A 27,429-nucleotide genomic window follows, 5' to 3' on the forward strand; every position below is an offset into this window, starting at 1 on the left:
AGAGTTCATCCCACTCATTGATGTGAGCATAAGTATTGGGACAGTTGAACATAAGGCAGATATAAAAGATTAAAAGCTATTATTTAGTTGCAGATCCCTTGCGCACAATCACAGCAGTGAGTCTGTGACCCATAGACATCACCAGACTCTTGGTCTCATCCTTTGAAATGATTTTCCCAGCCTTTAATGCAGCCAATTCCAATTGTTGCTTGTTTTGGGGAGTTTCTGCCTTTATTCTCCTCTCCAGCTGGTGAAATTCATGTTCAATCGGATTTAAATCTGGAGATTGACTTGGACAATTTAAGACTTTCCATTTCTTTGCCCTTATAAATTCCTTGACTGTACTGGCAGGGTGTTTTGGGTCATTGTCCTGATGCAATATGAAGCACTTCCCAATGAATCTGGTGGCATTTTCTTGAATATTGGTAGGCAAGATGGTTTTGTACCCTTCCAAATTCATTCTGCTACTGTCAACATACATTAAGTCATCAGTAAAGTCGAGAGGGCCTGTTCCAGAGAAAGCCATGCATGCCCATGCCACGACACCACCTTCACCATGCTTTACAGATGAGGCTGTATAATTCATCATCATCATCATTGCAGTTCCCTTTTTTTTCTCCACATTTTTGCTTTCCCATTACTTGGATAAGAATAGAATAGAATAGAATAGAATAGAATAGTGGTCCAAGGTTGATACAGCCGGGGTGGGAGTGGGAGAAAAGCGCTCACTTCTCTAGAAATGCCCAAACGGCGTGCGTCTCAGATAGCCTCTGTCAACCAAAATCCAGCTCCTGGCCTTCCCGAGTGACTCAGCTTCTAAGCCCAGCGGACCGCGTTTTAGCTAACAGGAGAAGGGGTGAAGGCGGGTCTCTGGCGCCTCAAAACCAGTTGCTTCGGGCAGATGGGGCTCGTTAACCTTGATTGGTAGCCCATCTAGGAGAAGGTTAACTCCGATCCTAAACCTCCGCTGCCTTGCGGCTATACCCACCCATGGGAAGGCTAGGGGAGTAAACCCCGATTTCAAATCCGGAGATGGAGTCCCAAAGGCGGTCCGACGTTGTCTTCAACGTCCTTCCGGCAACTCCTGCGATGCCGCTGGTGCCAAGCTGTATCGGCATTCGCCTTTCCCTTGGATCCACCAGCTGTGCGGAGAGGGGGAGTCTGCTGCATGGGCAACAGCTGATTCTCCATATTAACCTGCCCAGGCTTCGTAGTTTCCACTGGAGAGGACACTCCAGCGTCGCCACAAGGTGGCGGCACTGGAAACTACACCATCGTCTCACGTAGACGGAAGGATGCCGACGAGGACGACGACTTAGATAAAGGTTCATCTTTGTCTCATCGGTCCATAAACACAGGTCCAAAACTCTTCTGGCTCACCTTTGTGCTTTTTTGCAAACTCTAATCTTGCCTTTCTATTTTTGGTGCTGGTCAGAGGTTTGCATCTTGCTGTGTAGCATCTGTAATTCTGTGTCAAAGTCTCCTGAGGACAGTAAATTGTCAGAGCATCATCCCAGCTTTCTGGAAGTTGTTGGTGATTTTTACAGACACATCTTTTTGGGTTCATTTTCACAGCTTTTATGATTTGTCTGTCATCAACTACTGTTGTTTTCTCAGCTGATCAGGTCGTTGTTGGTTGCTGGTGTCGCAGGTGGTTTCCAAACTCTTGATTTCTCCATGCCCTTTTGTTTTTGCTAGAGCTCTAATTGACTTCCTCTTTTCTTTTAGCATCCAAATTGCTTGCTTTTCTCTCAAAGTCAGCTCCCTCGTCTTCATCCTGGTTTGTGTGTCATCATCAAATGCAAGATTCAGAATTCAGAAGTAATGGATATAACTGATACGACACATTCTCTGCTTTTAATATCTGAAGAATTAATGCAACAGGACACAGCTGATCACTTAGAAAGACCTGTGAGGCAACTGTTCCAATACTTATGCTCACATCAGATAGAGGGATGAAACTCTAAAAGTGCTGAACTTCTTAGCTGGTAAAACATCTGTGTTGAAACGGCTAATAATAAAATGTGACATTCTGTAGTTTTGTCTCATATTCATCTTTTAATCATATTTGTAAATGTCTTGACTCCACAGCCAACAGAGCAATTTTGTCTTTACTGTTCCAATACTTTTGGAGGGCACTGTACATATAAAGAGATTTTTTTTTTTTTTTTTTTTTCAGAAATCTCACTTTTTTTATTGCGCATTCCAAGTAATATGAATCAAACTGCAGTTGGGTTGTTTTGATTAAGTAATAATAACTAAACAAATACAGGCAATTTACAAAATTAAAGTTCATTGAAAGTATGGTTTTGTTTTTTACATATTAAAAGTTTGTTTTATAGCAAAAGCAGATACCTTCACATGTTCAGATCGCACTATATGTGGAGAATAATGCACAGCAATCAGCTCTTTTTTTTTTTTTTATAAGTGCCGTTTATCGGTTTTTGCAAATGAACTCCTCATATATATATTTATATATATATATAAATAAATATGAAAAAAATTAGCTGATTGCTGTGCATTATTCCCCACATATAGCGCGATCTGAACCCTAAACGCATTTCGTCAAAAAAAGCCTGTATTGTCCACTTTCAAGGCATATATATTTATTTATTTATTTAGAACTTTTTTCTTTTTAAAGTTACAAAAGTTATTTGGTTAAGAGCAGTGAGAGATTTTCTCTCTTTTGTTGTTTGAGTAACATGAATGACAGACAGCAGGAATATTAGACTGCTATCACTTTAAGAGCTTCCCGGATCCAGTATACTGTTACACATGTTTTCTTTCTCACCTGTTTGCTTTCATTTAAGGCCTCAATTACTGTGTTTATGAGGATTCTTGCAAAGACAGGCATTTTGACACATTACAAGTATGGGTAATTAACCATTCAAGGCCTATAATTCTGCAAAAATAACTTGGTTTAATACTCCCACACTCTATGACCAGCTTCTTCGGACTCTGCTCTCAGACAGCGCGCACATATAGCAAATTGAGTTCTCTTCCATTGATGATTGTGTTTCAGTGGCTTATTCACTTGTTTTTAAACTGCAGTGTTAAAAAGTGCATGCAAACAATACGTTTTCATGACAGCATAGCTCAGCAATGCCACATGAGCGTGTAACCGCCATGGAGACGATACTCCAAAATCTCTACCGGATGACAAATTTCTAAAGGTTAATTTTGTTGACCGGTAAATCACCCACTCCTACTCCTGTGACATTTTCATTAAGGTTAAGATGCATTTATGGTACTCCACTTTTCAGTTTAGAACCAACAGTTCAGTACATCCATTAAAACTGCTTTGTAGTCCAAAATTATGCTTTATGAGCCATTATATTGTCAGCATTGTTAAAGGGTGTTAACGTTGAATCGATGATCATGCAGTTGGCTTGTTTTGCTCCATTCATTGAAGTGCAGCAAAGCTCCCCTGTTTAGATTGGCGTGCTCCAGAGAAAGAGGGCCCAGGACGTGTTCAGACTGTTCCCCAAGCCTTTCAAATGCAATATTTATGTTTTTTTCGCTATCCCAAGAAGTACATGGAATGCCTGTGAAAAAGCAGTGTTCTTAGGAATACTCTGCATGGACATGATTTGATACTTTGATACTAAGAAGAGTTTACACCTGTGAAGAATATTTTTAGTTTGAGAGGGAGGGAGGTAACTAGCGTTTAGTCTGTATATGAGTGCTTCTCAAAGCCAGTCTAAGTTCGGCATGATTTATAGACAATAACTCACGTAGTAAATGCCTTTCACATTTGCAACACTCAAACAATACAGTATGTCCTCACAAACTGCGCAATGCGCATTGCACACACAGTTCATATTTTTGCATGATTTCCAGAGAGTAGAATAAAAGAATCTTCTTGTTTGTTGTTCTAGGCCCTTCTTGGACATGTTGTATAATGCAATGGACTGTGACGCAGAGGATTACCAGGCTCTGTTTGTGCTTTGTCTCCTGTATGCCGTGTCTCACAGTAAAGGTATCTGAATTGTCTCTTCACGAATAACAGTCTCGAACAAAGCATTTCAAATAAATGGATAATTATGGGAATAGGTGTGAAAGGGTTTCTATATCAAATATTTAAAATAAATTGTAAATAAATATTACAAAAGAAACTTAATGTAGACACTAATAAGACGCTGATAATAATCGGAAATGTTTCTTGAGCACCAAATCATCAAATAAGAATGATTTCTGAAGGTGATTTCTCATGTGACAATGAAGACTGAAGTAATGATGCTGAAAATTCAGCTTTGCCATCAAATTTATTTGAAAACAGCAGGAATTGTACAATTTTGAATATTTCAAAATATAATTTTTACTATATTTTAAAAACATTAAAAATGCTTGCATATAACATGTTTGCTTACTTGATAAGGTAATAATACTTGATCAATTATACTTAATAGTACTTAATACTGTAATACAATGGTTATATGGTTACATAATTTAAAAACAAAATGTACAGTGTCAACATCATGCTCCAGCATGATGTTTCTTTATCTGTTCTTGGTTTATGTGTGCGTGTTCATGTGCAGGTATAAACCCGGAGCTCTTAGAGAGGATCCAGCTACCTGTGCCAAATCAAGAGAGGAGCTCTTACAGTCAGGTGTTGGTGGAAAGAGTGATCCGAATCATGAGCCAGGCTGCTCAGCCAGGTACACACACACATTGCATTTTCTCACTCTACTGAACTTTACAGACAGATTCCAAATATAATCCTTCACCTGCTTAGACATGCTCATTAAATATCGCACGCTGCAAATTCCATTGGTGTGCCTGAACTTGACCGTGTAGACCAAAGCACTCACTGTTTATTCAGGGTAGTTCTTTACTGTATTTTAATACAGTGATTGTGCAACATTGTTATGTGCACACACACTTTCGTTTTTGATGCATTTAATAAATACATCTGATTTCAATGTGTGTGATTCATCAGTACAAATGATTCTAGACAGTTTCTTTTCATAATCAAATTATAACTTTCTCTGACTCAGTGAACCAGTGTAATTTTAGTATTATTTAGTTGTTGTTTTTTTTTTGTATTATTAGGTTTTGTTTTGATTTTTGACTTTTCATTTTAACTTTAGTTTGCTTTTGTGCTTTTGGTAACACTTTAGAATAGAGATTTTTTTTCTTGAAACAAAATCCTAATTTGCTGCTTATTAATAGTTAGTAAGGTAGCTGTTAAAGTGCTTATGAAATCAAAGTTGACTTTATTTACTTTGTTAGTGCACATTGCTAGTCTTGAGGTGAACAATTAGGTTTTCTTGGTAATCTTTAATTGAAATCTGAACTTTTGCTTCTCCTCAAAATGGCATTCCTTCTCTGATGACGTCAGTTTGACGGCCTGGGCAGAATATGCTTAACCACGTCCCTCCAACCATGAGTGAGAGATGGAGTGCTAAGATAAAACGCCTTCCTCTATTCAATTTTTCGTTTCAGTTGGAAATATGTCACCATACTGAAATACAGTCGGCAACAACTTCTGGTTCACGTGGACTTTAAGTTTAGGTATAGGGTAGGATTAAGGGATATAAAATATGATCATGCGGAATAAGGCATTAATTATGTGCTTTATAAATACCAACAAACAGCCAATATGTTAGTAATATGCATGCTAATAAGCAGCTAGTTAATAGTGAGAATTGGTCCTTAAAATAAAGTGTTACCATGCTTTTTTGTTTTAGTTTTATTAGTAATTTGAGTTATTTATTTGATCTCATTTGTTTGCAATGTAACATTTAAAGTTTTCATTTAAAAGGTATTTATATTTTATTTTTAATCGCATCCAAAATAAAAGTCTTTGTTTACATAATATAGGTGTGTATGCTGTGTAAATTTGTTTATATAAATACACACACATACAGTATATGTTTAGAAAATATTTACATGTATATAAATATATTTAATATAAACATTAAATTTTTTCTTCAATATATACATGCATGTGTGTGTATTTATATGTACATATTTAATATACACAGTACACACACACACATATTATGTAAACCAAAACTTTTATTTTGGATGTGATTAATCGTTTGACAGCACTAATTTGATTTAATTTCAGCTTTTAATTAAAGATTTTGATTCAAATTATTTTTAATCGTTTTAATTTTAAATATAACAGCGCTTCTCTTAAATGGCTTTTCTTTCTGCTGAAAATAATATTAACTAATCATTTCGAGGAAAAAAACAGCACATAAAAATGCTTTTTTTGCAACACATTTTATTCCAGCTCATGTCAGAATAACATCCCTTAAATTTTTACCACTTTTTTGGAGCACATTTTACAAAAAATCTTGCTGTTTACAGAAATCTCCAGGTTTTTTTTTTCTAAGGGCTGTTTTGAAAAGCTTTAGCAACAGTTATTGTGAGTAACCGTAACCAAGGGGGCTAAAGCGCAGTGAAGTGTCACTTGTTATTGATGCACTTTTCTTTAGCTCTGTACCCTTTACCACAGCCTTGAGTAACACAAATTGCAACCAATTTCCTCTGACCGTTGATGTCTTTCACCTTTGTTTAGAGGAATTGTTACAGATTTTTTTCTTTCGGGGCTGCTGTAATTGTTGTGACATTTGAATGCTGACTTGCTTCACATACTCGCTATACTTAGGATTAAAATGTTGAACTGTTGTACACGATGAGCTGTTATCCATGTTTTATGATTCATTCTCCATTGTGACACTAGCATGACAAGAAGCGAAACTCCTCTTTCCCCAAAATCCACATATTTTCCTCTTCATTTGTGACATTTTTGTCTGCTAACTTAGTTGTGTGACTGTTGCTGTGATTACACATGTGACATCTGAGCTATTCTAATGTCAGACACTTCCCTATTTAAGTCATGTTTGCATTTTTAATAAACTGTCACGTGTTTGGTCTGCTTTTACATAATACCACTATGATTCAGTTTTAAAATTAGAACAATTGCACCTCATGTGTTTGATCTACTACATCATCACAACTTTGTGTGTGTGTTTCAGATGGAAAGGTGCGTCTTGCCACCTTGGAGTTAAGCTGTCTGCTTCTGAAACAGTCTGTGCTGTCGGGCTCTCAATGCATTATAAAGGACATTCATTTAGCTTGTTTGGAGGTAAGAGTCTTAACACAGAACATCTCCTACTTCCAAAGAACTTCACTTTACTGTTACACATTCTGCATTTTATGTGTTCCAGCAACTGTGATATCTTTGCCAGAATCATTTTTTTAAGCTCATGGTGCATAAGATTCAAGTTTACCAACTGCGACTGTTGAAATCCATTAATATATATATATATATATAAATAAATAAAATGTTAGGAAAAAAAATGAAGCAAACAGGAATAAGGTGATAAAATTATTTACATAAATTAAGATCAAAGACATTTATTCAAAGAATATGAATAATTTATTTGTATAAAAGAAAATATTCCTCAAATTTACTTCCATAAATATGAATAATAAATTATGATAGACAATGTTTGCAAACTTTTAAGACACATCAAATTGAAGTCATTCTGAATCACATTGGTTTTATTGCCAAATCCATGATAGCATTATATCGTGGTGACTGTTTTAGCAATGAATATACAGATTGCTTATGGCCTGCTTTGTCACTGAAGACAAAGGCTTGGAAATTTGGCATTTATTATCTTTCACAGTAATTGAAAAGGATGGCTTTTGATACCAAGTTAAAAAACATGATTCATGCCGATTTGCTTATCAACCATTGCATATTATATGATTTAAGACTGGTTGCAACATATTTCTAATTAATCAATTGTTTCTTAACACATTCAGTTTGCACATTTAGGTTTTTCCCAGTAATTTTTCTTACATTGGGTTTCATTCTTATTTTGAAACTAGACAGATTTGCAGGAAGTATGATGTTTTACTTGTTTATATTGCGCAATTCAATCATACCATTGTTATGATGATATTTCCTTTTTTAGGGTGCTCGAGAAGAGAGTCTTCATCTTCTGAGGCGGTTTTATAAGGCAAGGTGGTCTTTTATTTTATTTCGGTTCAAATAAAAGTCACTAGTTGGTTCAGGTACTACTTACTGGAACCCAGAGAGTTCAAGGCAGCAGACCGTCATACTAATAATTCTCATAATTACCACCTAGTCACCCCAATTGTATTTGATTTCCTTTAAATTCTGAGGAAGAATTAAGCTCAGACAGCTCATCCTAAAGACTTAGTTGTTTTGATATTTGGGAAAATCCCAACAGCTTTCTGTTGAAACTTGTTAGCACTCTTGGTGGCTCATTCGCATTGAGACATTTCAGCAAACTACAATTAAATAGAATAGAGTACTTAGATTCCTGCAAGATAACAAAGTACACAGTGGTGCGTTCAACTTTTGTTTTGGCCACTCTGCCATTTGTCTCAACATTGAAGGACATGTTTTCCAGCTTTTATGGCAGCCTGCAGCACTTTTTTAATTTGTTTGTTTTCCCTGAAGTCATTTTCACTCATGAAATTTGAGTGCTCTGGCGTGATTCTGTTTAACGTCCGTGAGAACAACAGCCAGTTTTGCTTTCACAATTCAAAGAAAGCTCTCTTTCGGAATGCATTATGCAGGCCGAACATTATCCAAAACCTCTGTTACTGTGAGGACTGTATGTAAATAATCACTGTACTGAATGTTCTGTTCTGGGATTATGGAGGGCCCTGGGAGGATCCATGTTTTGGTATCTCTTCTGCATTTCTTTTGTGTATAATTGATCAGTGTGTCCCAGCTCTTCCAAGAAACCGGGCAGACACTTACAGTAGCAGTCACATGTTTAGACACACCTACTGTTTCTTTATCGTTTCTGTTGTCTACACTATAGCATAATAGTAAAGTCAAAACTATGAAATAACAGAAATGAAAGCATGGGAATTATGCAGTGACCAAAAATGACTTGTACTGTATATGTGAAAGAGTCAGAGTGTTCTGAATTTTCTGCACATTTTCTATTTAATTCTGTATATTACCACCTTTTCTCATAATGTCCCTCCCTTCATCCTTCCCATGGGGATTTTCATGGAGTGTTTGTTCACACTGATTCATGTTAACAGTTGATCTTTCTGCTGTACCGCTGTCAGATGGTAACACAAGTTGAATAACTTATGAATGATAATTCATTTTTAAGAACGTGATATTGTCGTTATTTAAATAGTTTTATAGCTTTCCCTGAGGGAGAGTGGGATTAAGTTTTGACTTTTTGTTTTTCTTTTATTTTAATATACACTACCATTCAGAATTAAAAAAATTTTAATGTTCATGAAATAAGTCACTTGTTCTTACCAAGGCTGCGTTTATTTAATCAAAAATACAGTAAAAACAGTAATATTGTGAAATGTTAATATAATTTAAAATGTTTTCTATTTCAGTATATTTTTAAAATGTAATTTGGTCTTGTGATGATGAAGTTGAATTTCTCAGCAGCTATTACTTCAGTCTTCAGTGTCACATGATCCTTCAGAAATCATGCTAATACGCTGATTTGCTGCTTAAGAAAATGTCTTAATATCATTGATGTTGAAAACTGTGTACTGCTTAATATTTTTGTTTGAATTTGTTTCAGAATTCTATGAATAGACAATTCTAAATTTAAATAAACAGCATTTCTTTTGGAACAGTGTAAATGACTTTGTGGTCACTTTTGATCAATTTAGTATGTCCTTAATGTATTTTTTTTTTTAAAGCCAATTTTTACCTTTTAATCCAAATCTTACTGACCCCAGTCTTTTGAAGAGTAGTGCATCATGTATCTTTTATTTTCTTTTATGGTAATTATTTTCCTTGGAATGTTCCTCTTCCTGCAGGGGGAGGAGATTTTCCTGGACATGTTTGAGGATGAGTATAGGGGCATGATGGTAAGCTGCTTTACTAAACATACAAATGTTGTCTTTTTTGCAACCTCACTGTTATTGTCTGTTATAACCTGATGATACAGCAACACATCCTACTTCTGGGTGAGAGGAAATCTCTCTTATCTATCAGACATTTACTGGATAAGGAGTGGCTAATGCTAACATTGTTTCATGGGAGTATTGCTTTTCTTAAAGAATTAGCTTGGCTAGAATGAACATATTGCCATTTACTCATGCTCATTTCATCCTTCCATGGAACACAGAGGAATAAAAAAAAATGAGTTGCTCGCTCGTTTTCCTGCTTATATTGAAAAGAGTGTCCAGGATATTCTTTAAAAGTGAACCTTTTTTTTTTACAGAAAAGGAAGTCATTTGGGTTTGGAATGACATGAGAATGAGTAAATTAATCATGACTGTTGGATTTAAAATGTTGTGAAACTTAAAGGATTAGTTCACTTTAAAAAAAACTTTTGCTGATAATTTACTCACCCTCATGTCATCCAAGATGTCCATGTCTTTCTTTCTTCAGTCGAAAAGAAATTAAGGTTTTTGATGAAAACATTTCTCCATATAATGAACTTCAATGGGGCCCAAACGGTTCAAGGTCAAAATGACAGTTTCAGTGCAGCTTCAAAGGGCTTTAAACGATACCAGACGATGAATAAGGGTCTTATCTAGTGAAACGTTCGGTCATTTCAAAAATAAATAAAAAAGTTTTAAGTTTTATAAGCACAAATGCTCGCCATGCTCTGTTCTGTGATGCGCGTTCGTGGCGTCACGTAATACGCAATTACGTGGAAAAGGTCACGGTTGACTTAGGCGGAAGTACCGAGTCAATGTTTACAAATGTGCGAAAGGAGGACCATATACACATATTCAAATGTCTTTGTGTCAGTTTATAGTTTAAAATGCCCATTTCGTGTGCGTATCCTGGGTGTTTTAATATTAAAAAGCCTACTGACTCGGTACTTCCGCCTAAGTCAACCGTGACCTTTTCCACGTAATTGCGTATTACGTGACGTCATGAACGCGCATCACAGAACCGATCGTTTCGCTAGATAAGACCCTTATTCATCGTCTGGTATCGTTTAAAGCCCTTTGAAGCTGCACTGAAACTGTCATTTTGACCTTGAACCGTTTGGGCCCCATTGAAGTTCATTATATGGAGAAATGTTTTCATCAAAAACCTTAATTTCTTTTCGACTGAAGAAAGAAAGACATGGACATCTTGGATGACATGGGGGTGAGTAAATTATCAGCAAAAGATTTTGTTAAAAGTGAACTAATCCTTTAACTATCATGTTCACAATAACAAACGCCAAGAGGGTGTTTGTCCAGCAAAATAAATGTTTGTGTTTGGTGGATCAGGCTCATAGAGTGATTAAAGTTTTTTTGCATTTTTTCTTTGTTTATGTGCACTGTGTGTATAGAATAAGCCCCTAAACGTGGAGTATCTTATGATGGATGCATCCATTTTACTTCCTCCCACTGGCACCCCCCTTACCGGCATTGATTTTGTGAAGCGATTGCCCTGTGGAGATGTCGAGAGGACACGCAGGGTCAGTGATCAACATATACACTCATGCTGAAAGATCTCAGATTGTATTAAATGGGAGGGTCTTGTGGCTTTTGGCAAACATTTTGGCTTTTTGTCAAATGATTTCCCCGAACCTTTTCTCACGATCCGTGAAAGCATATGTTTCTTGGCCGGTGTGTGCACCATTTGTCTTCTGATAACCCATCCAAAGCTTTTTAGAAATGGATTTCATGTGCTTCAGAAACATAACAATGCCAGGCTTTCTGCCATATTGGTAATATAGAGTATCAACTTAATTTGGTCTGGACAAGACCAAATTAAGGACAAGCAGCTGATTTTGATTTTGAACCCAAGTTCCTTTGTCCTTTGCTGATCCCGCTCCCCTCTCTCTTCCTAGTGCTTTCCTGTCGTCTCTCTACTGTCCTATCTCAATAAAAGGCATAAAAAGCCCATAAAAATAACTTTAAAAAAACTGTACTCAGTACTATTATATGTATGCCAATCATTCAGTGAAGACTGTTGCAGCACTTTAAGTAGTGTTGTTTTATGTTTGATATGTACATAGAAAACTTTAAGCACTGTTTACTTAAGTGAGCGATTGTTTTACTATTTATTTTTCATTAAAGGTGCCATAGAATGAAAAACTGTATTTATCTTGGCATAGTTGAATAATAAGAGTTCTGCACATGGAAATGAAATGCAGTGAGCCTCAAACACCATTGTTTCCTGCTTATGTAAATCTCGTGAATAAAAAAGACCACTGAAAAATAGGCGAATCAGAACATAACACCGACTGTTATGTAACAGTCGGGATCACTAATAGTTATGCCTCCAACATTTGCAATATACCCGCCCATCTTCTAGGCCAGTCGCCAGCCGAACTCTCAGAAGTTCTGCAGGTATTGTGAAGAAACAAGCGAGGACCACCGAAAATGGCAGATCATGGAAATAAATGTTATGTTCCAGGCTGTGCAGGGGATGTGAAGTGCAGGGATGGGTTAGTGTCTGTATTCAGAAAGGCACGGAAAGCAAGTAACGCGTTCTAATAAAATAACGCGAGCCACTAAAGGGATATGGTTAGCTCCTTGCTAGCGGTAGCCTGTTACATTGCAGAACATAAGATTTTACTTACCACATAAACAAAGTAAGGAGAGATGTCTGAGGATGATGGTGAATGATTTACAGATCTTGAGCACCACTGACAAGCATCTGATCTTGTAAAATGTGTAGTAAGTACTGCTGCTCTATAGTATAAACAGAGTAAATGCGATCTCGAAAGTGAAAGTAAAAAGCGATTGTGCATTTGAAAGCAGTTTCAGTGCCCCGCATATTAATAGCGGCTCCCTGATACCCGCATATTATATAGAGTATAAGTAGGGAAGTCGTGGCCTAATGGTTAGAGAGTCGGACTCGTAATCCAAAGGTTGCGGGTTCGAGTCTCGGGCCGGCAGGGATTGTAGGTGGGGGGAGTGAATGTCCAGTGCTCTCTCCACCCCCAATACCACGACTGAGGTGCTCTTGAGCAAGGCACCGAACCCACAAATGCTCCCCGGGCGCCGCGGCATAAAATGGCTGCCCACTGCTCCGGGTGTGTGTGTTAACTGCTGTGTGTGTGTTCACTGCTGTGTGTGTGCACGTTGGATGGGTTAAATGCAGAGCACGAATTCCGAGTATGGGTCACCATACTTGGAAGTATGTCACTTCACTTCACTATTGAAATATATATTTTCCTCCCTGTGTTTCCTTCCTGCTGTGTGAGCTAGTGAAATGAGCCGCACTATGAATCAATCAGAGCACAGCTCAACATTGAGCCGCACTGTGAAACAGCCAATCAGAGCAGAGCTCATTATTATTCATGACCCTTCCAAATAAGCCAATAACAGACCAGGAAGAAATCCTAGGGTTGTAAATGGACATGTAAAATCGTTTCTGGAGAATTTTTGCCCTTACCTAAGCCACATACCTTCATGTAGATATCAGAGAACAATTAAAAATATTGTATCAATGCATTCTATGGCACATTTAATATTTAACTTTCTACATAAAGGATTGTTTAATATTAGGGGTCGACCGATATGTGTTTTTCAGGGCCTGTACCGATTATTACAGCCCAAGTAGACCAATAACCGATATATATGTCTGGTGTAAAAATGAAAATTGATATCAAAATTAAGAATAACAAGGGCTTTTACAAAAACTGCCTTCCCTGGTGTTGGTTGCACTTCTTACTCTTGTGTTCCTCCATGCATCCATCTACAATAATGGTAATATAAAGAGAGAGTTAAAAGTGGGGCCACTGTATGCTTCATGATGAAGCCTATGAATACTGTACTACAGCTAAACAGCTTGGGGAAATGTAAGTATTTGGCTTCAATAATTTACATGTTACAAATGTATGTGTAATAGCATAATCTCTCATAATTCTTCATTAATTATTTTCTGATGACTAAATCATAACCTACAAGAGGTGACTATTCAATTCATCATCTAATGCACATCAATTGATTAACTTAAAAAGCACAATGTATATAATAAGTGTAAATAATTTAATTGTCTTCATAGCTCCATTGTAGAAGTTGTGACGAAGACCGCAACTATTTTAATGAAACTATAACACTAATAGCCTCTTAAAGACACACTTGGTTTCTATTGAAATGTCACAATTTCTGTCATCCTAATCTTGGCCTATGTGACAGTATCTTAGTCTTGGCCTATGTGACAGTAATTTCCATTAGTTTTAATTTACAGTGCAGTGCAAATGAAGGATAAAACATTAATTTCATTTATCTTTTAATCAAATGAGAGTTAAACTCTATTTTTTGGCAAACAAATGGGTTTACTATTAAAATTAAAACATGGAAGAAATAGCGTATTGTGTGATTATTCTTTTAAACAAAAGTTGTAATAATTGTAGTAGTATTAGTAGATAAACCAGACCTTTATTTTGACGGGTTGCCATGAGGACCTCTTACGACGATCGTTTTACTCAAATGAAATGGTCAAATGCTCATGAAGTAACTTTCAGAGCAGTTCTGGGGATGTTGTTCATGTATTTATGTCCTCATTTAGTGAGACGACAGATGCGGAAAACACCGCGAGCGTCACACATTCAGTGTGTGTGTGTGTGTGTGTGTGTGTGTGTGTGTGTGTGTGTGTGTGTACTAATCAAAACCACGCGTCTGTGTCATTCACATATACAGAGACACGCAGAACATGCAGAATTCATATTTAAATGGTTTAAAATAGCGGCTTAATGTTTACAAAGTCCATATCGCGAGTTGATTTAAGTGTACTGACCTACTTTTGATTAATTCCGTAATTAAAACGTTGACAAATTCCGTGACTCTGCGTTTTACAGTAAATTGTATTTATATGACTAGATTCCGTCCGTGTTTATCCCATCGTGGAAACCATTAAATAGATAATATTAAGGTGTTTTGCAACTTCAGTGTAGTGGATTGTAATTTATTGCAACTTGAGCAACGTCTGCCTTTGAGAGACAACTGATGTGTGATGAAGCAGCAGTTAGCAAGTGCTTTCTTTAGTCTTCCAGGTTGATTGGTCAGACTCCTGACTCTCAACAAATCAGATGAGCGGTGGGCAGAGACTGCTCTAGGCCACAGAGTGGTGAGTTCAGACAGGCTGCATCAGAGTCAAAATTAGATTATTTTATCGGCACATCGGTTTTGAAAATGACCGATACTGATAATCATAAAAATGATTAATATCGGCGCCGATAATCGGTCGACCCCTATGATTGTATTAGTTTTGAGAGTGGTGCAGAGAGTTGTAAATTTTCACAGGTGTCAGTCCTGAAACTATGATGATATGACAACTCTGGGACATAAATTCCAGGAAGATTCATTGATGCTGCATGTTCATGATTCATTGAAGTTGCTATAGCAGCTTTAATTGTGTGTGTGTGTGTCCCTGCAGGCTATCCGTGTGTTCTTCATGCTGCGCTCGCTGTCCCTGCAGCTGCAGGGAGAACCAGAAACTCAACTTCCTCTCACCCGACCGGAAGATCTCATCAAGACCGATGATGTGCTTGACCTCAGTAAGGCCTTTACAGTCACATAAACCTGATGCTGAATTAATTGATTTTGCAGTTTAAACATTTTCCAGTTTTCAGATCTCAACTGTAAGGATTTTTTCTGCTCGTTCAGGTTTTTATTTGCTTTGCCAACATTTTTTTTTCTCACTATCAAGTTGTTTCAATCCTGTATGAATTTCTTTCTTCTGATCAACACAAAAGAAGATATTTTGAAGAATGTTGGTGACCAAACAGTTTCTGGTCCCAATGATTTTTTTTCTTTCTTTTCCATTCTGTGGAAGTCAGTGGCTACCAACTACTGTTAGTTACCAACACTCTTCATAATATTTTGTTCAACATAAGAAAGAAGGTCATAAGGATTTGGAATAATTTGAGGGGGAGGAAATGACAACAGTTTTTTTTTTTTTTTTTTTTTTTTTTTTTTTTTTTCAGTTTCATTTGAATCTGTGATAACTTGATAAACTTCTACAGCTGAGTGATTCACATACACTGAATTGTGTGCTAGCTCTTGTTTCTGTGGTATCAGATAAAGTGCAGTTAGATAGAAGATGAAACTGCAGCCCTTCGGTTGAGTTTTAATAGAAAAAGAACATAGAATCGATATATTTCTCATGAACTTCGACCATCTCCTTGGTTTTGAGTTCCGTGTTAAGACCTTCCTCGTTGTATCTCGCACTCAGTCGCAAAGTGTTTACCACACATGATGAAATCGCACTCTCGTCGCCTATGCAGCTCTTTCATGCAATCTGTGGGTTTGCACTGTTAACCGATTCTCACTTCAGCCCTAATGTGTTGCATGGAGGCCCTTGGTCTCAGCACCTCCAGCTCAGTTCTTGTGTCCAGGTGTCCTGGTTAACTTTGACAGGTAAGGGAGGGGGTGTGTGCAAAGACAACTGACTCAGACCTTCCACTGTTGCCGAGGCCTTTGCTAGTGCTGGTGCAGCTGTTGTGGGCAGCAGTCTTGAGCTCTTCCAGTATATCTAACAGTAAGGCTGCTTGAGAAGCACCTACGGCCTCACCTACACTCACAGCCGTTTGTGCATAAAAGGGTTAAAGCACAAGGCATGACATCGGCTGACTGTTTTTGCTCTGGGTTTCATTTGTGAAGAGCAATATTAGGTCAAGTAGATGAAGTTTTAAGTCTGTTAGTCTGGTATTAAACCTGGTTTTTCAAGATTGCATTATAAGTACAGTAGGGTCCAAATGTTTAAGAATCTAATTTATATGTAAAATGAAAAAAGTTCTTTGTTTTGATAATGTCGAAATCCTAAAAATGAATAAATTTGTGAGACATTTCTGTGTTTTGAACATTTCTAAATCCAAAAAATGAACCATTTTGGTTCTGAACAAATCCAGTGAATCATTGAGATGAATTTGTGAACCATTTCTTTGTCTTGAAATTTTCAAAATCCTAAAAATGTTATGACACAAGATTAATTCTTGCTGGATAACATGATCATCAGATTTTATACAATTTGTGAAGTTCATGGAGATCAGATCCTACTGTAAATAAAGCAAAATGGGGAGAAACCAAATATTATTATTAATACTTTTTATTTTCTTAAATTAACTTTTCACCCAAATTATTGTGCTGATAATATAATTTCCAATGAAAAAGTGTATTAATAAAAAATGATTTTCTCTAGTGGTCTCAGACTTTTGGACCCCACTATATGTCTGCAAAGCATTTTAACAAATAAAATCATCTCCAATTTTCATATCTGGAAAATCTTTTGTACATCCCCCTGCTTCACAGTAGCTACAGTTGGTTCATCTTGCACCATCGTGATTTGTGATAACATTTGCCTTTTATATATATATATATTTTTATTTTGCATCCTGCAATGGCTCATCAGTGAGTGGATGGAACAAGCATCTCGCTATCAAGTGACGAGTGAGACAGTCAGACAGATAGACAGACAGATCGACCTGAGAACCTGACGTGTCACTGATCTGTGTTATTTTTAGATGTGCAGGAAATGATGCATGCGCACAACACAGCAGAAGGATCACAGTGCATTGTGAACTTTGTGTGAACATTAATTCTTGCTGAATGTTTTCCACTCTTTGATGTCGTTTTTTTTTTCAGAACACATTAACTGAAACATTGAACTGAGTTGCAGCTACAGTACATGTTCAAATGTATATTGTGCCGCCCTTGTTTCTTTTTTTTTGCATGCATATACTTAATTGTTGCACATGACATGCAAACACTTTCTGAGGAAGTTCTCAGAAAAAGTTTCTCACCTTAAACACTTAGTCACATGGTACTTTTGCATGTAACACCCCACCCCCACTTTGGTTTAGAGCTGAAATCTCTTCTATTAATTGGGGTTTGTTAAAATAGACATGCACATTACATTTTCTCATGAAATTACACAGGATGTATTGATTTAGCTGGTGGTGTCTGGAAGATTTGATTCAGTTACTCATCCAGGGTTAGAGTGAGTGATTTGTCTTGCACTAAACTACATTTATTGTGTGCCGAAGGTTATTTTCACGTTTTCTCAGTAACCTGGAATAGAAGGGAATTTTTATGTAATGTTTGTCTGGCAACGACATCTTAAAGGGATAGTTCACCCAGAAATGAAAATTCTGTCATAGTTTACTCATCCTTAAGTTTCTCCAAACCTGTATGAGGTTTGTTATTCTTTTTAACACACAAGATAATTTTAAGAATATTCCTAACCAAACAGTTGACGGTAGCCATTGACTTCTATAATATTTTTTGCCATGCAATGGAAATCAATGACGACCATCAGGTGTTTGATTGCCAGCATTCTTCAAAACAATCTCCTTTTGCGTTAAACAGAGAAAAAATACATTTGTACTGGTTTGGTGAGTTGTTTTGAAAAAAAATATTTTCAGTTAATCAGTTACAAATTGTTTTCAGTAGATTATCTGCAGTAGGTACTATATTTCATAAAATTTGTAGCCATGTTTTGTGTCATGATGTATTTTTATTGTTAAAAATAACAATATTTGGTGTAATGCAATGTTTATGTGGTTTAAAGTTAAAAAAACACATTATTTTCCACATACTGTACATTATTGTTGCTCCTCTATGCTCCACCTTTCTGAAACATGCCGATTTTTACAACGCTCATCGTTCTGAGAAGTGAGGCGTGCTCTGATTGGCCAGCTATCCAGTGCGTTGTGATTGGCTGAATACTTCAAGCTTGTAACGGGAATGTTACGCCCCTCACCGTATAGTGACTAAAACAATAAAACCCATTACATACGAGGCATTTGTTGCATCCAGTGGGGACATAATTACTGATTATAATGACTTATACTGTCTTTTCACGAGTCACGTTGCATCGCGCCGTGTAAACATTTGTGATCGGAGAAACGACAAACAACAAGAGCTACTCTACACTGCTCAAAATTCACGTTTGAATCGTCAATAGCAGAAACGTACTTACAGGCTGTCAGTCAGACTTGCAAAGATGGAATTGCCCCATTTTATAGAAACAGCCTTTGTGCAAGCCAGCATTGTAGGCTACTCTTGGGGTGGTGATGGCGCAGTGGATAAGACACATGCCTTTGGTGTGAGAGACCCGGGTTCGAATCCACTGTGAGACACCAATGTGTCCCTGAGCAAGACACTTAACCCCCTAGTTGCTCCAGAGGCGTGCGACCTCTGACATATATAGCAATTGTAAGTCGCTTTGGATAAAAGCGTCAGCTAAATGAATAAATGTAAATGTAAATGTACTCTTCCAGGTTCAGAAAACAGTCCTCCGTAAATTGCACCGCACACAACTGGAACAGTGTTGTAAATACTACTTAACCACTGATTTCTAGTTGTGTCCTCTTTTGGAAGCACAAACAACACTTTTCGCTTTCACAACGTCTCCAGGACATGGTGCCAGCGGCAGAAACAATACTACAGCGAGAATAAAAATCACGCCCCCTTTCTTTGCGTAAACATTTGGGGCGGCGTTATGAATATCTCCCCAAATCGTGACGTAGACACGTGTTTGAATGAGCCGTTTTAGGGGGGCGTGAACAAGTCTTAACTTTTATAAAGAATATCTCTTTGGTTTTGAGACTTTAGTCTTTGCAACTTGAGAGATCTTATCTATGCAAGAACAGCTTGTAACACTCCACAGAGAAAGGAAAACTTGAAATCGCATCATATGACCCCTTTAAATATTGTTACATTTATGTTTACAGAGGTAAACTGACAGCGCAGAAGCTCTTTCTTGAGATTTGAATTCTCCGCTGCAAGATAACCTCATGCATAATACCGTGCAGTGATTGGATCATAAGAGTTCATTCTCATGAATAATACTGAGAAAAGCTCGGAAAACTGATGACATCGATGCGTACTCCAGCCCAGCCAATCGCCACTCCAGATGAACGCATATACGTCACTTTTCATCACTTTGCTTTTTGAATCAGAAGACCGACATGGCTCCAAAAAATGAAACAAATAACCACTTTTTCCTTAAAAATTCATACAACAAATGCTATTTTTGTTTTCACTGATGTGCAACCTGCATAAGTTAAAGGGATAGTTCACCCAAAAATGAAAATTTGATGTTTATCTGCCTACCCCAAGGGCATCCAAGATGTAGGTGGCTTTAAGATTTTTGGTAACACTTTAGAATAGGAAACACATATTCACTATTAACTACAACTTTTCCCTCAATAAATTCCTAATTTGCTACTTATTAATAGTTAGTAAGATAGTTGTTAAGTTTTGGTATTGGGTAGGATTAGGGATGTAGGATAAGGTCATGTAGAATAAGGCATTAATATGTGCTTAATTACTACTAATAAATGGCTAATATTCTAGTAATATGCATGCTAATAAGCAACTAGAGACCCTACAATAAAATGTTACCAGATTTTTTACTCAAGCCATTGCAGTCTGTCAGTCATATAATGTCAGTCAATGGGACTCACAGCTTTGAGAGAAAACAAAAACATACACACAGACAAAACCAAATTAAATCCTGTGGCTCGTGACGATACATTGAGGTCTAAAGACACAAAATGATCAGTTTGTGCAAGAAACTGAATAGTATTTATATAGTTTTTTTACTTCTTGTTTGTGTTCTACTGAAGAAACAAAGTCACCTACATCTTGGATGCCCTTTGGGTAAGCAGATAGGCATCACATTTTCATTTTTGGGTGAACTATCCCTTTAACATCTAAAAAAAAAAAAATGTGTTTAGGGTTTCATGACCCTTTAACTATTGCTTAATGATGCTGATTACCAAACAGGTTCTTCAGAGAAGATCCCTTTTCCTGAATTGATCAAACTAGTTCACAAGTATGAATGATTCATTATATTCGTTCGAATGAAGTTACCCAGCTTCCACATAAACCCACTGCCATTTATAGACATTGAAGTGAAGGCTCTTTGTTCTGTTTTCTTTTTTGGAATACAACTTCATCATGAATCAACCAGCATAACCACATGTAACCACCCTGAAGTGTATCCTGATTGCCCTTAGGATATGAGATTCCACAGAGCTGGTGTGCATCATGGTATATGTGGCTTTAAAAATGGAGAACTGCTGTGCCTCAGCTGTCTGGTGAACTAGTCAGACGTTGTGTATTCTATGGTAATAAGAGCAGATTATTTTCCCCTGACGCAACACAGTTCTCTGTCATCACTGTTGGCTGCGAATTAAAAGGAAGAGCAGCGCTTGCTATTTCAGTTCTGAAGTAATTCTTCAACCCATCAGTGTGACTTCTTCTTAGGAAGTTCAGAGAGAAGCTGGTTCAAAGTCATTGTACCTCAGTTGTGACGAAGCTGTTTCAGTTATTAGTTTAGTTGGTCTACCTGAAACCAACTTCAAACGTTCATGACCTACCTCTCTTATTTACCCTTCCCCTTCTTCCCCCACCCCCCTCTCCTCCCACCTGCGAGTTGCTGCGATGCACTGTGTAGCTCATGACTCACTGGAGTGTTTTTGAAAACTCCCGCATGTCTGAGTACAATCTGATTTCATGCCAGGTTAACACTCACTCAGTTACTGAGTCTTTAATGTGATTGAATTCACCCTGCACTGACATTTTCTCAACACTTTATAATAGGAAGTGCATGGCTATATTTAGTTGTACAAGGCCTACTGTTTCTTTGGAAATAGATTAGGTGGTTGAATTGAAATTTTTATGCTAAATTTCCTGACCCATATGATCAGAGGCTACTAATGCAATGTAGTAATGTCAAAATCCTAATGCATGGGCAGATCTGGACTTGCATATTTGTAAAAATTTTTCACTTGGGTTTGTTTTGAATGCATGAATTTGTTGCACAGTGTTCCCATCCACAGTCTGAACTTTGACCTTTATGGCTTGTTTTTACTGATTTATGTAAGTTTCTTGAAGGACCCTTGGAATTAACTATCAATTATTCTACCTTATTTTCCCCTTGTAGATAACAGTGATCTTATTGCTTGCATGGTGGTGAGTAAAGACGGAGTTCAAGCTCAGCGCTTCCTGGCTGTGGATGTGTACCAGATGAGTCTTGTGGAACCGGATTCAAAACGTCTTGGCTGGGGTGTTGTCAAGTTTGCTGGCCTTTTACAGGTCTGCTTTATTCCCACTCCTACACTGCAAACATGACACTCAAACAAAAGAAAAGTACATTTTGGCCACATTCTTGTGAGGACTGTGATCTTCAGCTCAGAAATCAGATTGTAAAGTTAATGTATGTAACAAAGGAGGGTATTTCAAGGCTTCTGTCGAAAACCAGTTCTGAAAATTTGGTTTTGGTTGTTTTTGGCTGTTGCAGTTTTGCGTTAATAGTTTCTAACAAAGTGTCTCAGTTTAAAAAAAAAAAAAAGAGATCAGTTAAATCCTGTAACTTGCTTTGCAGTGCAAACAATTGACTAAATTTGTGTAAATATGGATATGATGCGTGACTTGTATGCAAGTTGCTGCTTTTTTTTTTGCTGCTTTTTTTTTACTTATCCAATCATGTTACACAATGCAAAATTAAGGTTTAATGCATACTGGGTCCCACTTTATATTAGGTGGCCTTAACTACTATGTACTTACATAAAAAAATAAGTACAATGTACTTATTGTGGTCATATTGTATTGCAAAACACATTTGCTGCTATTGAGGTGGGATACGGGTAAGGTTATGGACAGGTTTGGTGGTATGGGTAGGTTTAAGGGTGGGTTACGGTGTAAGGGATTGGTCAACAGTGTAAATATAAATGTAATTACAGAAATTAATTACAGATGTAATTACATATAGGTATTTTAAAAAATATAAGTACAATGTAAAAACACGCATGTACACAATAAGTGCATTGTACCAAATGATTAATTGAAATGTAAGTACATAGTAGTTAAGGCCACCTAATATAAAGTGGGACCGCATACTGTATATATTTGGTAACAATGTTACCTCTATTTTTTTTTTCTTGCCAAGCAAAACTTTTCTCTATTGGCCACCTGTTGACATTTCAGCCACCTGAGCAAAAACATTCTTTTTTACCAGACTTGTACAGTGCGCACAGAATAAAAAGTGTGTAACTTTAATGTGCTGTTTACAGTATATTTGATTTGATCCTTTATAAATGTTAATAAATGAAACATTTTTACAGTGCTTTGTTGCCAAGAAATTCTATAAAAAAAACATTAAAAAGTTCACTTCTTTATAATAATATAATATAGCTGATTTGAAAAATAATAAGCAGTTATTGCGCATGAATTCACTGAGGTCAATTATACATTAGGCTTATAATATAATATTAAAAATGTATATTTTCAATAAACATTTTCAAAAAAAGTGAACATGGGAATTATTTTACAGTTATCTAAACATCCCTATGTAGTAGAGTTTGCACACTACTACACCTGAGTTGGCTCCTGTGTTGAGCTGTTTCGTCCCCAGTCAGTAAAGTATTCTATTTCTGCAGCAACTCATTTGGCGCATATCATCCTCTTTCTATGAGACCTGTAAACCGCATTCACCGGTTCTAACTCTAGAGTGACACCAACTCTATAGCGGTTTGCCCGAGCATTGCAATTATTTCGCATTTACTAGAATTTAAATCAAATGGCGTTCATTTTTGCGTGTGTCCTGTGTGTGGCATATTATTTCTTCTGCATTGCTGCTTACGCGCGCAGCTTAGAGGGACATTGTTTGGTAATGTGTTGCTTCGAAACACCTCTGTGAGCATCCTGGCAACTTAAGATTCATGAGCAAAACCTAATAGGATATTTAAATGACCACATGGAAACGTGTTTGCAGTTAGGCATTTTACAAATCATTCTCTTTAGCCAAACGTGGCCTTAAGTGGTTCCTTTCAGCTACTTGTCAGCACAGCAATTAAGCCATTAGGTGCAGCTTTTTGATGACAGAAGTAATTATTATTATTATTATTATGGGGATTGATTTTTCAGAAGACATTTCCCCAAAGGCACTGGAAGTGTTATAGGAAAGCCCAAAAAAAAAAAAAAAAAAAAGAATACAAAATTAATTCTAAAAAAAACAAACAAACACAAAAAATGAATAAATTATTTTCAAAAAATTGTTCATTCAAATTTTCCAGATTTTAATCTAATGCTTATGTCCACAGGACATGCAGGTTTCAGGTGTAGAAGATGACAGCAGGGCTCTGAACATCATCATACACAAGCCCACGTCTAACCCTCACGCCAAGCCTGTGCCCATCCTGCAGGCTAATTTCATTTTTGCAGACCATATTCGCTGCATCATCGCCAAACAACGACTAGCCAAGGGCCGCATCCAGGCCAGACGCATGAAAATGCAGCGGATAGCAGGTCAGGTCTTGGCAGCTTACCAGTTGTAAATTGCTTTGAAGCCAAAGCCATAAACTCTGTTTTTACCGCAGCTTGTATCTTCTGTTTATAAATGATGCTTTCTCAAACCTCCCAGCTGTTGTGCATGATGGGGGGGGGGGGGGGGGGGATCAATTGTACTGATTCTCAGAGACATGGAATTTCCCTTTAGTTTTTATCTTGTTATGATTTATTTTTAATGTGTAGCTGGAAAAATTTATTCATATTTCTGTCACACATTGTTTTTTTTGGCTCATGTTATCTTTTTTTCCCCTTCTTTTCATAAATATTCATCTTGCAGCTCTATTGGACCTTCCTGTTCAGCCTTCCACAGAGGTGCTGGGCTTCAGCCAACCATCTGTTGCTTCATCTTTGCCTTTTCGCTTCTATGACCAGTCCAGACGTGGCCCAGCCTTCGCCTCTGTAGATAAAGTTCCAGGTAAATGTGTGAACGATTAAGGAGGAAATCACAGAAGATTAAGGTGCCAGGTGTTTTTTTAAATGCTTCTTGCTTTCTTAATTTAAGATTCTCAAGGTTGCATTAAATTAATAAAAAATAGCTGTAAATGACAGTAAATTTGAAATTGTTACAAAAACATGTTGGTCAGATAAATGCTGTTCTTTTGAACTTTCTGTTCATCAGAAAATTGTGGAAAAAAATTGTGTTTTCCACAAAAATGATCAGCATGTTATTAATGATTTCTGAAGGATCATGTGACACTGAAGACTAGAGTAATGGCTGATGAAAATCAGATTTGCATCACAGGAATAAATTACATTTTAAAATATATTAACCCCTAACTTTTCAACAGTGGTTTAGTTTATAATTTCACGCTTTTATTAATCAAAATTGAATGTCTAGTCTGTCTTCAGTTGCCGTTATTTGAGCAAGCTGCTGCATACTCTCTTATGGATGATTTGGTGGTAGATGAGTTCTGTGGCACAGTCTTAATGTAAGATTTCTATTTTATAGAAAAGTGCTCACAAGGTTCCTGTTTCTGTTGCAGTATAAGATATATTTAATATATTGTAACACTTTCCCTTTAAATCTTTGCTGGGGTGCCAGACAGGTATAAATACTCTGTCAAAATAGTTAAGGTTTGTTCCCTTCTAAAAATCAGTACTTAGTCAGGTCAAAACAAGTCATAAGGGAAGTGAACAAAGGATACATGCACACACTACTTCACTTATTATCATATATCATGCACCCTTAAATTTTGCAAGAGTAAACATCAAGAAAACCCAACATAACAAAATATCTAGTATTGCAGTGTCTTCCCAGTGTATTTACAATATTTGGGTATCATTCCATCACACCACCAAATCACAATTCATTTAGAACAATGTCCACACAAAAATATAAACACAACATCACCATCATCATCTTCATAACACATCATCAAAACACATTACATCAGCATTTTACCACTAGCCAAGTCTTTTAAGAGGAGAAAAGTAAGAGTCAAAGTCATAGGTCTCCATAAGACAACAAGAGTGGATATTGGTTACTCACACACCACAGCGTCCACATTCATTAAGAGTCCAATCAACTCAGTCTCTTATGATTCCACAGTATCTCAGAAAAGCTCGCTTTACTCACGTCCATGGTATTGTCTCCATTCGCAATGTTGTAGAACTTTATTCTGAAGGCTAAAATTCACTTCCTTGATACTCCAACAATGGCAAAACCAAGAACTTCCAGACACAGACTGAAGATTCTCCGGTGCACCGTTTCTTCACTTACAAGGACTGGAATTTCAGTTAACGCTGTATTTGCTCTGACACAAACCATGGACGCACATAATATGTTCCAGTTGCAGACACTGTCAGGAAACCTTTAATCCCTCAGGCCAAGTAAATCGCCGACGCAATCAACTTTTCGTCGCGAAAAACAACAAACACGGCCATTCGTTCTTCCAAACAACTCTCTCTATTCATGCCCACCGCCATCTCTTTTCAACTTTCTGAACGGTTACGTCATCCTTCCGGTATTCCCGCCCGGACTAATATAACCGCCATATTAGTTGGGGCAAATGTTATCTATATATACAATTCATTGGAGCGATTATAAATTCATCAAGGCAGTTATTTAAATTAAGAATTAAAGTGCCTTGTCACACTCCCTTCCCCTTCAAAAAGCCGACCTAATAGGGGAGGCATTTTAAAAACCTTCGGCTTTCCCTTTTTTATACTTTTTTTAGGATGGTATCCTCAAATCCAAGAAACTCCTCTGTATCACTCTCCTCATTAAAGATTTTAAGTACACAACGGTACTGTTGTTGTTCTAATTCCTTAGCAGAGGGATAACAAGGTTTGAGACTGGAAACATGAGCCACCCTTAAATCTTCTCCTGTGTTCTCCCTCACAATTTTATAATTAAGAGGCCCCACTTGTTGTATAACACGATATGGTCCTTGCCACCTAGGAGCCAATTTTGCTGAAAATGATTTCTCAGCCTTTGAGTAAGGATGGGAACGCAACCAAACTCTATCCTTATCTTCAAATTGCACATCTCGTCTATTTTTATCATAATTTCTTTTTTGTCTTTGACGGGCAACCTTGAGTTTTTTCTCCACATATTCTTTCATTTGCTTCAACTCAGATGTTTTGTTGTAACAAGAATCATCAGGGGAAATATCTCTAGGATACAGCAACACCTCCATTGGCCCTCTGAGAGAACGACCAAGGTTTAACTCTGCAGGAGTCACACCAATGGATTCATTTACAGCAGAGTTAAGAGCAAATCTGAAATCTGATAAATGCTTGTCCCATTGTTTTTGTTGCTTCCCAACATAAGAAGCCATCAGAGTCTTAAGGGTTCTATTTATTCTCTCTGTTAAATTTGTCTGGGGGTGATATGCCGTCGTTAATCTCTGAGTAATACCCCACTCCTGACAGATTCCTTGTAACACTGAAGAGACGAACTGGGGACCACGATCTGAAAGAAGATAATTTGGCACACCCCATCTTGTAAGCATTTCATTGATCATTACTTTGGAAATAATCTCAGCTGTAGCTTTTCTCAAACCAAATAGTTCCACCCACCGGGAGTAATAGTCTACAAAGACTAACAGATATACATTTCCGGAGGAACTCCGTGGAAAAGGACCCATTAGATCTACACCTAACATTTCCCATGGTTGGTGAACTACAGTTTGTTGCAATTTTCCAGAGGGACGCCGATTCTCAGGCTTATAACACTGACAGATCTGA

At 37.2% G+C, this 27,429-nt stretch overlaps 1 protein-coding gene across 11 annotated transcripts in view; it reads left to right on the plus strand.

The window, feature by feature from the left end:
• LOC306868736 (protein CLEC16A-like) overlaps window positions 1-27,429 on the plus strand; it is a 64,649-nt gene that overhangs the window by 22,748 nt on the left and 14,472 nt on the right. For all 11 annotated transcript variants that reach the window (XM_079415045.1, XM_079415053.1, XM_079415046.1 and 8 more), the window contains exons 12-21: window positions 3,879-3,979; window positions 4,539-4,658; window positions 6,990-7,099; window positions 7,938-7,982; window positions 9,799-9,849; window positions 11,277-11,405; window positions 15,320-15,440; window positions 21,836-21,987; window positions 23,994-24,198; window positions 24,518-24,655. In XM_079415045.1, the coding sequence (XP_079271171.1) occupies window positions 3,879-3,979; window positions 4,539-4,658; window positions 6,990-7,099; window positions 7,938-7,982; window positions 9,799-9,849; window positions 11,277-11,405; window positions 15,320-15,440; window positions 21,836-21,987; window positions 23,994-24,198; window positions 24,518-24,655 (1,172 nt within the window). The remainder of the gene's footprint in view (window positions 1-3,878; window positions 3,980-4,538; window positions 4,659-6,989; window positions 7,100-7,937; window positions 7,983-9,798; window positions 9,850-11,276; window positions 11,406-15,319; window positions 15,441-21,835; window positions 21,988-23,993; window positions 24,199-24,517; window positions 24,656-27,429) is intronic.

The sequence above is a fragment of the Barbus barbus genome (assembly GCF_936440315.1).
Source record: "Barbus barbus genome assembly, chromosome: 4".
Taxonomy (NCBI): domain Eukaryota; kingdom Metazoa; phylum Chordata; class Actinopteri; order Cypriniformes; family Cyprinidae; genus Barbus; species Barbus barbus.